Raw genomic sequence first — 11613 nt, 5'->3', positions numbered from 1 at the left:
GCCCAGATGCCTTGGAACACACTCCCTGAACATCCGAGGGCGCCACCGGCGACAGATGTTTTCAAACAAAATTTTTAAAACAATAAAAGTGTACTTTATTATGTCTTTTGCTTGGACACAATAGACGTACATTGTTTGAAAGAAACGTTGCAACGTGCTTAAATATTATTCTCTGAGTGTCATGGACCAAGGTGACTTTTAGTAGTTCATTTTTTGATTAAAAGAAACAATCAGATTCCTGTCAGTACCAGGGGGGAAAGTGGATCCCTCTGATCACCTTGAAAAGTTAATGATATATTATTAGGCCATGAATGAAATCAAAATTAGTCCACATAATTCATGCAATTTAACTTTTTCATGAGTCCGCTTACACAATTTCAGGAGATCGGATTTGGAGCGAGGAAACAATGTAATGGATAGCGATGCTTCATAGTGACAAGGTATAGGTTCAAGTGTTGACTTTTTCATGCGCATAAAAATTGATTATTCATTTTGAGTATGTGTGTTCATCTTCTAACTCTGGTAAATTCACAGTATGAGCCCAATGTCACCATACAATGTAGATGTGCAAATGTAAAATCTGCATCTTTAGAACGGGGATTGTGTCCCCAAATGCATTTAAATCTTTCCCAGAATTTCAAATACACAGCAATAAAGAGCAAATGCTTGTCAAAATAAAAGTATTCTTGTGAAACATGTGCAAGCAAAATACCTCAAAATTTAATTATTTGCAAAAATGTAAAACCTTTATTTGAATAAATACACTTTTTCTTTTAAAGTTGATGCATATTACATTGTCCCCAAAGGTGAGGGGTTAGAAGCATCATCTCAGCCGTGACATTAACTTTTCCAAACTGTCGCGACATCGTGCAAAATGTTGACGTGGGTAACTTGTCAGTGCTGAGCGAAGTGTCTGCGTTCAGCGAGTTCAGGCTCGTCCTCAATTGACAACAGGAGACTTCAGTGTTTTCAGAACCGGCAGACAAAGCTGATCCAGTTATTTTCCTCTTCTCAGGTTGGCTTCATCTGGAAATAAAGGTTATGAAGAAGTGAGAATATTGGAGTTAATACTGGGGGAGGACATGAAAAGCCTCGATTTCAGACTCACGTTATTAACACACTGCATCGGTTTGACATTTAGTTGGAAGTGTTCGGAAGGGTTTTCTATATTATATCAGTTCATAACTCTCTGTCAGCTTGCTCTGTTTATCATTCAAACCGACTGCACTGGGAATTCACCGCTTTTCACAGATATTGTTTCTTTCTCTTATCTCCAAGTTTGCATATTAGTGTGTGGTCATTTCTATATTTATTTATTCATCACAGTATATTGCTGCCATGTTTCTTTGTTTTTTTTCAATCTCTTGTTCACTTTTTTGAAATTAATATTGGCTTAACATTAATCAATACGGATCAGTCAAAAGTATGAGTAGGGCTTTGGCAATTAAAACAAAAATGGCTGACGAAAAAAAAGTTTTTTAAAAGCACCTTAAAACACAGATTTAAATATAGAGAGGAAGGTCACATTCATTCCAGGACGTTAACTGTTGAAAGCATCTCCAAAGTGTTTTCTTAAAAATGTCAAGAAAATGCATTTGTTTTATGAGCTTCAGGTTAGGCCAGGTTTAGGAAGCATAAAAACAAAATGCTGCATCACAGTACATGTTATTTGTCATAGCATGATGTTGGTGAGGGAGCTTCAGAGGGTCTGAGTGTCTACAACATATTCAGGTAGATAGCTGAGAGGGTGCGAGAAAATCTAGGTCTTGGTGTGAGAAATGGACCGATGTGATATCTTGTTCAAGGTTTTGAGGGAATTGTAGCTTCAGGAACATCTAGTTGCAGCCTCTCAAGTGTGTTATAAAAGTCCAGAAGGCTGAAAATAAACACACGCAAGCACAGAGCAAACATCGAACCTCGGCTGCATTGCTTCAGGTGTCAGACAATGTGATAATGTGATCATGGCTAATGTTATGTAAACATATTGGCTTTTTTTTCAATGTAATCAGGCCAATGACAAAATAACTCGGGCACAGTGTTGATATAGACTTGATTAATTGTTGTAATAACATTTTGCCAATAATCTAATAAGTAAATATATGATTGAAATCACTTTCTGTAATCATTTCAAATATATAGGGCTGCCTTTCTTGGGTAAAGAAAAAAATGTGTGCAGTTGCTTATTTAAAGTAATATGGATGGTAGAGTCATATTCATCCATTCATGGCTGTAAAAAAAAAAAAAAAGAAAAAAGAAATCTTCCAATGTATTCCATAATTGTTATTAAATATTGGTTTCTACAAGGCGTCTTACTTGTGTAGTCCTCTGGAGTCATGGGCTGAGAGATGACTGTTCTGAAGGCTTCCAGCCATTCCCTCTGATCCTGATCCTGCTCACATCTGAACACAAACTGTCTGTCGGGCGTCTGCAGTGCGATCTCGCAGTGCCACCGGCCCCCCCTCCCGCTCCGGCCGCTGCTCTCAGAGGCAGAGTAACCGTGTCTCTCTGTGCCGATGAAAACTGCCCCGAGCTCCGTGGCATCCTGACCGGGGGGGGGGGGGGGGGGGGGGGGGGACATAACCTGCTGTCATCACTCTGACAACTGGTGTTCAGTTTTACTCTCATGTTTGCATCCATCCTTGTTATTTTTCTTTTCATGATTTTTAATCAACAATTGCTTCTATTGGCACTAATTTTAATATTCAGTTTACATATAGTGTCACAGCGTGTGTGCATTACCAGTGGGTTTTTAAAATACAGAAGCTTCCTGTTCACTGGACACAGTGTGAACCACCTCTTCTTGAAGGGCTCCCGTTGCTGAGAATGAACACAGAAACACACAGCAGCTGTCAGTGAGGTAGATTAAGTTAATCCCAGCAGGGGAAAACATTTTTTTTTCATTGACTCAGTTAGTAGATATACAAACCGTTGGCCCTGTTTTTTCCATGTACCCCTCCTTCAAGCAATGTGTTGTTAATTGAGGTATTACCTGTGAAAAGAGAATAAAAATAGCAACGTTCACTGAATATCACTGGCATTTTATAAAGCACTAATCAAACTCTTTAGTCTCACAAATTGTATACAAGGAACAAGAATTTTTTTATACATTGACTTTAATTTAAATTCATTCCAACGTGTAACAAAAACACATTTCATGTATTCAAGTACCAGTATGTCACTGAGATACAATATAATCTTGTCAAGTCAATTACCGATTATGTAAGATTAGAAATGCAGGATTAAAGGTCAGATGCTGTATAGATTGATCTAATCTGTGCATACAAATAAAGCAGAATTCAAAAAGTGTATGTACTGTATATTAATTCAGATTCAATCCTTTGAATGCAACACAATCGAATATATTTAGTGCAGCTGCGGATATAATTCACAGCTTCATTAGATTTTGTTAAGACTCAACTTTGTGAAGTTGAGTGTGAGTAAAATTGCTCGGGACTCGGTGGCTTTCCCGTGTGGAGTTTGCACATTCTCCCCAGGTCTCTGGGTTTCTCTGGGTCTCCGTGTCTCGACCATTTTCTCTCATGGTTCAAAGACATGCGTATCACATAAATTGGTGATTGGTGATCGGAGAAAGCCGGGTGGACGGTGGATGGGTGTAAATTTAACGGGAATGTGTCTCACGTCGCTGGTTCGGAGGCTGGGATGCTTCTTCAGGAGGTAAGCCAAGCGTGTTGCTCGGATGGCGTTGAAAAAGGACACGATCACCTAGAAATCAACGGTACAAACCGGGAAGTCAAAGAAGAGGAATGGAGAAGGCCCGCCCAATCAACCGCCATTAGAGTTCAAATTATTATTAGAGAACCTGTCATAAAGCGAGCACACAGGGTCATCTGAGGGCGCCGGAGTTCATTTTTCTCAGATTGAACGTGAGGCGTCAGATTCAAAGAGAACGTAGATGATCCAATCCTCTGACATGTTTTCAATGCCCCACCCCTGAATGCTGCATCCATCAAATTGAGATCTGCCAGAAGTCAGTCTCACCTGCCCGTCCTCATGATAAACAAACAGGTTCCTCATGCGCTCATCATCCAGGTAGGAAATCTGCAGACCATGAGCATGACCAATCTTCTCCGGCTGGAAAACTGCATTCAGATCTTTCATGCTGATGACAGCTTTGGGAGCCTTGGACTTAGGTTGAGTGACAGAAATGATTAGAAGAAGTGACATTTGAATCCAGCACATCGAAGCGTGTTGATAATAAACGTAAGAGTTATGGATCCCTTACATCTGCTTTAATGAAATATCTGAGGGTGAAATCTCTGTGTGACAGCAGGAAAATCCTCTTCAGAAACTGCTTGTTGTCTCGGCCCTTCTTCCACAGCGTCGACTCAAACTGATCTGAGTTCCAGACGTCAAAGAGATGAAAAGCAAGAAAACCCAACCTCGTTATCTCAGTACAAACGAACACGATTCACTGGGAATGTTAATTTCTTGTTAATGTCATGGCAGGATGATTACCTGAACTGTAAGCTTGATTACTGTTGTTTTCCCCCGTGAATTCCCTTCTCTCGTACTTGGCACGGATCCACTGATCTTTTAAAACACTAAAACCAAAGTTGTTGTTTGTTTGTATTTGTTTTTTTTCTTCAAATCATTGCAAACAGATAAGACAGCGTTTCAAAGCAAATGTAAGTCATTCAACATGTGTTGGCCTGCCCCTAATGTAGACAGGATTGCTCCACTTCTTTCTAACAACATTCTGCATTGTTCCTCTTTCCACCACGAACTCCCTCCACTCTCCATTCAATAAAGAGACCTGTTATTTGTCGAGTCTTCAGTTCCCACTTCTGCTTCACAGCTGAGGAGAATGAACAACAAGTGAAACTCACATACAGTCTTTTTGCTGTGGGCGGTAGAAAAATGGAGGGATGCACTTCTCATAGATGGTTTTGCAGACAGAATTGCCCCTTTCCTGCATGAACTGAAACCACAGGAGGGGAGAAAAAAAAACCCAGACATCCATTTGTAGACAGCATCTGTGCAGAATAGATCCTGGTTTGCAGGACGTTATTAATTGAAGTAAAGATAATATTTTTAAAATGACACATTTTTCAAGTTAAAAAGTTGTCCCCCCCAAAAAAAATGACCCAATGGGGTAATTTTCTGACTATATCTTTACAAAGAGACGGTGTCTTTTCATATTAAACTAGTTAAACTAGTCAAGATGCGATTAAAATGTTTATGATGCCGTTTATACGTTTTACAAAATTATAGTTTTTTGCATCAAAACAACATGGATTCAAAGGAGACTGTCAGTGATGTATATGAGCTTCATTAATAACTCCTAATGTTAATGTGTGTATACACACACACACACACACACACCCACACACACACACACACACACACACACACACACACACACACACACACACACACACACACACACACACACACACACACACACACACACACACACACACAGGATGTTGCATTGTTCTATTGTGTAATTTTTTTCCAGATAATTGAACACTGTTAAACTTTTGAAAAACCTTGATATATTCAATATGGAATTATTCTTGAGAACACACAAAAATACTTCAAATTATTATTATTATTATTTTTTTTAACCAAAGTTGCATCGATTTTGACACTGATTATTGCGGACCTACTTCAAGAAGCTGCTCAGTCACTTGTGCCTCCGAGGGTTTCACATTTATAGATCAACTACTTATAAAAACACATTGTGAACTGCAGGATGACTCACAAACTTAAATGTGTGAGAGAGAAAAAAAATGCAGAAATGTACATTTTTAAACCTAATGCACGTTCCAGTATCCTATTGAAATGTGCCCATTTCTACAAATCAATTTTTAAAATGCACAAATGCTGTAGAATAAATGTATTACCTCCACGAGTGAATCATCCCAGTGATCCAGACGGATGGATTTCACTTTGCTCAGAGCAGATAAGTTGCGATGCAGCCCAGAACAGTTCAGGCACACAAACACACCGAGAGTGTAGGAGGTCCAGTCGGGTTCTGCAAGCAAAAACAACCTTGCTGTTTATGAATAAAAGAAGGAACTGAATCAAATTCAGACCCCATTCATCAGCCACATTTCAATAATGTGCAATACATTAAAGAAGGACATGAATCAAAGTGGGTTTTTTTGGTGAAGTGGTTTGTACTCTTGACTCTTGGAGACTTTGGAGCCTTTGGGTTTTCTTGGATTTTCTTTGGGTAAAATTCTCAGAATTTAGCTTGCCTTGGGCCACGACCCCGAATCGGATAAAGCAGTATAGAAAATGGATGGACAAACCGAGATTTCCATTCTTCTTTGTCTTCAAACTAATACAATGTATTACACTGTGTTATCTGATCGTGTTGATGCCGTGGACATGGTATGAGTTATAAGAGGAACAGTGAGGCCATGCGTCAAATAAACAGTCAGCTCTTCCCTCTATAAACATTAATTGTTAAACGTGACGATAAAAGTTCTATTGAAAACATCACGAGACTCAATATAGCAGGGATTCAACTTCATGTTCTTTAAACATAAATGAAGAAAAATGTAATCTACAGAGGCATTTGGTAAAAAAAAAAATAAATAAATAAAATAAAATAATGATGCCACTGTAGATTACAGTAATCAGGGTTAATCGTCACAGTTGAAATATTTTTTATAAGGAAATTAATAATGAGTTAAGATGATGCAAACATATGTAAGAACATAACAGGTCAGTGTACTCACCAGGAGATCCACAATCAGCACACAGATTATTACCAGGCTGCCGCACCAAATCAAGCAGGATCTTATTATTTCTTTCCAGAGTAGCCATAAGTTCAAGTAGTGTATTTCTGTCTGATCGACAGTCAAATGCGACAAACACAATGACTAGGTTTTAACTCCATCTTAACTCTGTACATCGCGTAGTTCTGAGCTTTTCTGCGCCACAACAGGTGAAAGCAGGGTTTCTTCTCACTGGCCCGTATTTCCTCTTAACAGGGCAACATCATGAAGTATATTGTTCTGCACACAAACACACGAGTCCAGAAATAACAGAAAGGAAGTGAAACGGACGTCACTGTGCAGCACAGTTATTGACTTACTGCATTAAGCTGATAGTTTCAGCCACAGTAAAGTTATTTGCCCATAGTGTGGTGATGAATTAATACTGGCTATTGAAAGAAAGAAAGAAAGAAAGAAAGAAAGAAAGAAAGAAAGAAAGAAAGAAAGAAAGAAAGAAAGAAAGAAAGAAAGAAAGAAAGAAAGAAAGAAAGAAAGAATTGCAACCAATAGTAACAGCTATGTTTACAGTGTATATAGGAAAACACAGATTTTTGAGTCAAACCTTTAATTTCATTGTAGTACACATATAATGACAACTGAAATCTTATCTTATATCATCTTATCAAACTAGTTTTATTAGCAAAAAAAAACCAAAACTATGCAGATAAAATTTACTCTCAGCTATAGTTTATTTTGTGATATGTGTACAGCACAGGATCTGCAATTTGTCACTGATGTGTTGTAATGATTAAAAAAAGAATAAATAATTTTTTTTATATATATATATATAAAACCACAAACCACTTCATTGTATCTTAAGCAACACAAGAGGGATAGTAACGTCCTGATCAGCAGAGACAAAATCATATTTGATCTTTTTTTTTTAGTCAGGCATCACAAGTCTATGTTGCACTGAGAGAATAAAAAAACAATGTAAATTGCTATTCATACTATTAAAAATAAACGAGCAATTAATTGGAGACTTTCAATCACAGGGGGGAGTATCCAACATATTCTGTGAAAATTGACATAAAAGAAACGGATGTTAAAACTTCTGACATCGAGAAAAGTTTTTTTTTACATCCATAAAAGGCTGGAGCCTCGGAAATGTTTCAAAATTTAGTAAATTGATTTCACCAGCAGGGGGAGGTAATGTATCAATCAATGTCGTGTAACCTGAAGCAAAACGAGGAAGAAGAAGAAACACCCCGGAAGCAGATGACAGTTTAGCCGGTTGATCTGACAACAATCAAAGGGCAAAGTTATTATTTTACACAATGTTGTAAATAGAACTATCGTATAATTTTCTCGGAAAGCGACTATGTGGGTCGCCAGACGGTTTCTGTCATCGGTCATTCAAAGAGGTAAATACTTGTTCGAAATGTCTCCCGCTCTGTTTGAAAGGATTTTAATCTGTTCAATCTCTCTAATGACTGGAATATTCATGTGGTCGATCTTGTTTCAGACACATTTTCTTTAGTTTAACTTGCTTTTGGACCAACTTCTTTGATTGTATGTTTGGGCCAGACATGACTTTCAAGCGTGCTGGAGTTCACGTGTTTGTATGCATGTGCGTGTCCTTATGTTTGTAATCTATATTTCTGGTGAAGTTGCCACAAGCCACAAACGTCGATCTCTCTCACCCTCCATACAATGATGTTTCACAAGTTTGTGGTCCGAGTCTCCTGCCCCCATCATGTCTGCAGCGACTGTGTTTATGTTGTTCCTCGTCTCTGTCCTATCCTCTTATCGCCTCTCTCTTCTAACTCCAACTTGAACAGCAGAAAGTTGCCACCCCTGAGTCTGATTTTGCACATTCCTTCCTATTAAAAATTAGTTTTTACTTTCCATTTTCACCTCTGCTTGCTCATGGGTAATTGTTGGGTTTTTAATCTGTAAAAGTGCCTTAAAATTAATTTGTGATTGTGCCTCCCCCACAGCTCAATATGTGGGGCAACCTGGCTCATTCCTCCGCCCTCAGCAAGGCTCACTCCTGGAGCTGGAGCTGCGTTACGTCCAGTGCACCTGCTGCTGGAGGAGCCGCGTGCCCGTGGCCGGCTTTGAGACCCTGAACGCCACCATCTCGTCCCCCTTTGAGCCCAGCCAGGTGGACCAGAGCAGATCCCTGGATGCCTACTACAGCTCAGAGCAACGGGCGGCCATCCTGCAGCTTCTCAACAACGCCACGGCCACAGAGCTGGCCTGCGTGAAGCTGCTCAGAGGCCGCAAGTCACTCAATATCGTGGAGTACAGGACTAAAAACGGACCGTTCAAAACTCTGGAGAGTGTAGTGAATGTACCGCTGCTGAAGCACAAGAGTGCAGTCATAGTCTTCAACTCAATACTCAACCCAGTGAAGAAGGAGAGGAAAGTGAGGATACAGCTGGTCAAGTTCATCAAGCCAGACGTGGACAAGTCCTGGTTGGAGGTGAGAGTCTATACAGGTGTTTAGTCCTCGAAACAGCTACAATATTCCGAATCTGAAACACAAAACTTCAAGCATTTGACATGTGGTTCACAATTGAGCATTAGGAGAGCTTGACCTGAAAGGTTTTACAAGGCAACATGTTATACCATTTGCACAACATTTACTCCCATAGTGCATGATCAAAATGTTGCCTAGTCAGCAATATTGACAGCCGACTTCACAGAAAAGCACGTTTTAATAGTTTTTAGTAGTCCAAAAATATTTTACTCGACCAACCATTTGGCCACAGCTGTCGGGGACCAACGGGCAACTTCTTCTACCAACGGAGTCACAGCAGCTCATTTAAGAACCTGCAGATTTTCAAAACAGTAGATGGATTCATACTAGTCCAGATTTGTAACAATTCTCTGTAGTTTGGATAAAACTGAAGTACAAACCCCTATCAACCTTCGGTACACCCTCACTCTGTGTTTCACGTCCAAGTCTACAATGTATTTTGAATATTCGTTGCCCTCAAGCGAGGACTAATGTTATTGGTTACTTGTGATAGAAAACCACTGATGTGTATAAAACACTCCCCAGACACTCTTACCAGATTCTACAGACTAGGGTTAACCCTAACCCTAATGTTGTCTCAGCTGTGAACCGTGTTAAATTTATCTCAAGAATGCAGAGCAACGCTCTCCTCTGATCTCTCATGAATGCATTTTTGTTTCTCTAATTACAGGATGCCAATACTATAGTGTCGATCGTTTGTGGGACTAATAAGGTGGCTTGGGCCCATGTGGACCGTGGAATGGGTGTGTTGGACTGGCAACACCAGGAATGTCCCAATTTCTTGAGGGGAAACTACATGGCTTCTGCTTATTTGAATGACGTGAGTGTATATTGTTGATGGTGTGCTGAATTAATGATGTACACTCTTCTGCAATACAAGTGTCACTTTTAGCAATCTGTAATTTCAGCGTTCTCTCCCCAGGTCTCTTCCGTCGTGGCTCTTCTCCCCTCAGCAGACTTTTATATAATTGAGAAATCTTCCATCTCAGTCCAGAACACATCTTTGTTCCCCGTCATGGCTCATATGAGGTCTGTGGAAGCCATGCTGTTTGCTTTGCTGGAGCCCAAAAACTTCCCATCAGATTCAAACTTTCCACCTAAGTGAGAAAACGAGATCTCCAAAAATATAAGCGAGGCTTCACGATGCACTATTCGGTTTAGTTTGGAGACGTGTAATAACTTGCACCAAACTTTCCTTCGCGCTTCCTTCACAGGGTTCTCAACATGATGCGCACCGCCGTGGGGCGCCACTTTGGACTGATGGTGGGCGAGTCTCGGACCAGCGGGGCGCAGATCGTGCGACAGCTGATGACGGAGTCGGTGACGCAGAAGCTCCCCCGGATAAACTTTCCCCAGGAGATGCTGGTGAAGTACAGGAACTCCTTCCAGCTGGGCAGGAGAGGTGGCGGAGGAGGAGAGGAGCTGTGCGACGCTCTGCTTCAGGCTGTAGCTTTTTATGAGCTGCTCAGTGAGTCTTCCTGTTAGCCGTTACTCGAACTGATCACACGACATCAAATGGGAGCAAAAAATCGGAATCCTTTCAACTTTTGTGAGCCGGTTTGGTCGGGATTAATACCACATATTTAAAGTATTGGGTTAACAACTTGGATATATTTTTGGGATGCTGGACCTGGATGCTGTAGTGTTGTTCCATCTTGAAATGAACAATGACAAAGTAATAGCTGTCATACTCTGAATTTTCCTTCCTGTTGTGTTGCATTTTTTTTATGCTGAAAAAAAACAAAATACACTGAACTCCCCTGAACTGTTTCACTATATCTCAATAATACTCTTGAAAAACAGCTCGTTTTTACAAAAATAGATCTTTATTTACATGTTATGGTTGCAATTGTAAATAAAACATGGTTTATCTCATTGCCTGAAATTCATTTGATTCATAATAAATACTGGTGGGAGTGAGGAGGTGGTGGTGGGGGATCAAAAATCTTCTGCCAGGAGTTGCATAGTTGACTTTGAGATTCCCAAATCCTTCCTGCTGAGATAGTTCAGACACCTGATGAAGGGAATACATTGATTACAACTTTGCTAATAATATGACGCTTATACTAATTGGTAGAAGCAATGCTTTTTTTTTTTTTTTTAAAAGAGACATCCTATAATGCACGTCTTCTGGGAGCTTAACTAACCATCGAGCAAAAAAGGCGTGTAGTTTTTGCCTGTGTTCACGCTTGTAGTGCAAATAGAAACATTTTCAACTCACCTCAAACTAGTGACTTATTCGTTATCGGCTTCGATAACCGACTCACTGAGTGTGAATCATGAGAATTGCAGCCCCCCCCCCCCCCCCACAATGAACGAAGTGCAACACCCACCTCGCTGGCTCCTCGTCTTGTTGCTGCACCGTGCGGGAGCGACTGA

At 40.1% G+C, this 11613-nt stretch overlaps 2 protein-coding genes across 3 annotated transcripts; one reads left to right on the top strand and one right to left on the bottom strand.

Annotated features, from left to right (window-relative positions):
- Nucleotides 1-789: 789 nt before the first annotated feature.
- Nucleotides 790-8505, bottom strand: LOC308128601 (arf-GAP with dual PH domain-containing protein 2-like; the record flags this gene model as incomplete). Of its 2 annotated transcripts, none has more annotated exons than XM_080494225.1 (11): nt 790-1026; nt 2314-2542; nt 2740-2817; nt 2927-2989; nt 3640-3723; nt 4000-4146; nt 4244-4356; nt 4477-4562; nt 4848-4939; nt 5868-5998; nt 8393-8505. In XM_080494225.1, 11 exons carry the CDS (start codon nt 8445-8447, stop codon nt 998-1000), a joined length of 1107 nt encoding a protein of 368 aa, XP_080350351.1. In that variant the 3' UTR covers nt 790-997. The 2 variants fall into 2 exon arrangements, with proteins under 2 accessions (XP_080350351.1, XP_080350350.1); XM_080494224.1 differs by lacking the exon at nt 8393-8505 and adding an exon at nt 6711-6798.
- Nucleotides 7989-11023, top strand: tefm (transcription elongation factor, mitochondrial). Its single transcript, XM_080494226.1, has 5 exons — nt 7989-8113; nt 8690-9177; nt 9905-10054; nt 10157-10335; nt 10449-11023. The coding sequence occupies exons 1-5, from the start codon at nt 8071-8073 to the stop codon at nt 10717-10719; spliced, it is 1131 nt and encodes a 376-aa protein (XP_080350352.1). The 5' UTR covers nt 7989-8070; the 3' UTR covers nt 10720-11023.
- The last annotated feature ends 590 nt before the right edge of the window (nt 11024-11613 follow it).

Source organism: Blennius ocellaris (assembly GCF_963422515.1).
Source record: "Blennius ocellaris genome assembly, chromosome: 3".
NCBI classification, from domain to species: Eukaryota; Metazoa; Chordata; class Actinopteri; order Blenniiformes; family Blenniidae; genus Blennius; species Blennius ocellaris.
This window is presented reverse-complemented; position numbering and strand designations above follow the sequence as displayed.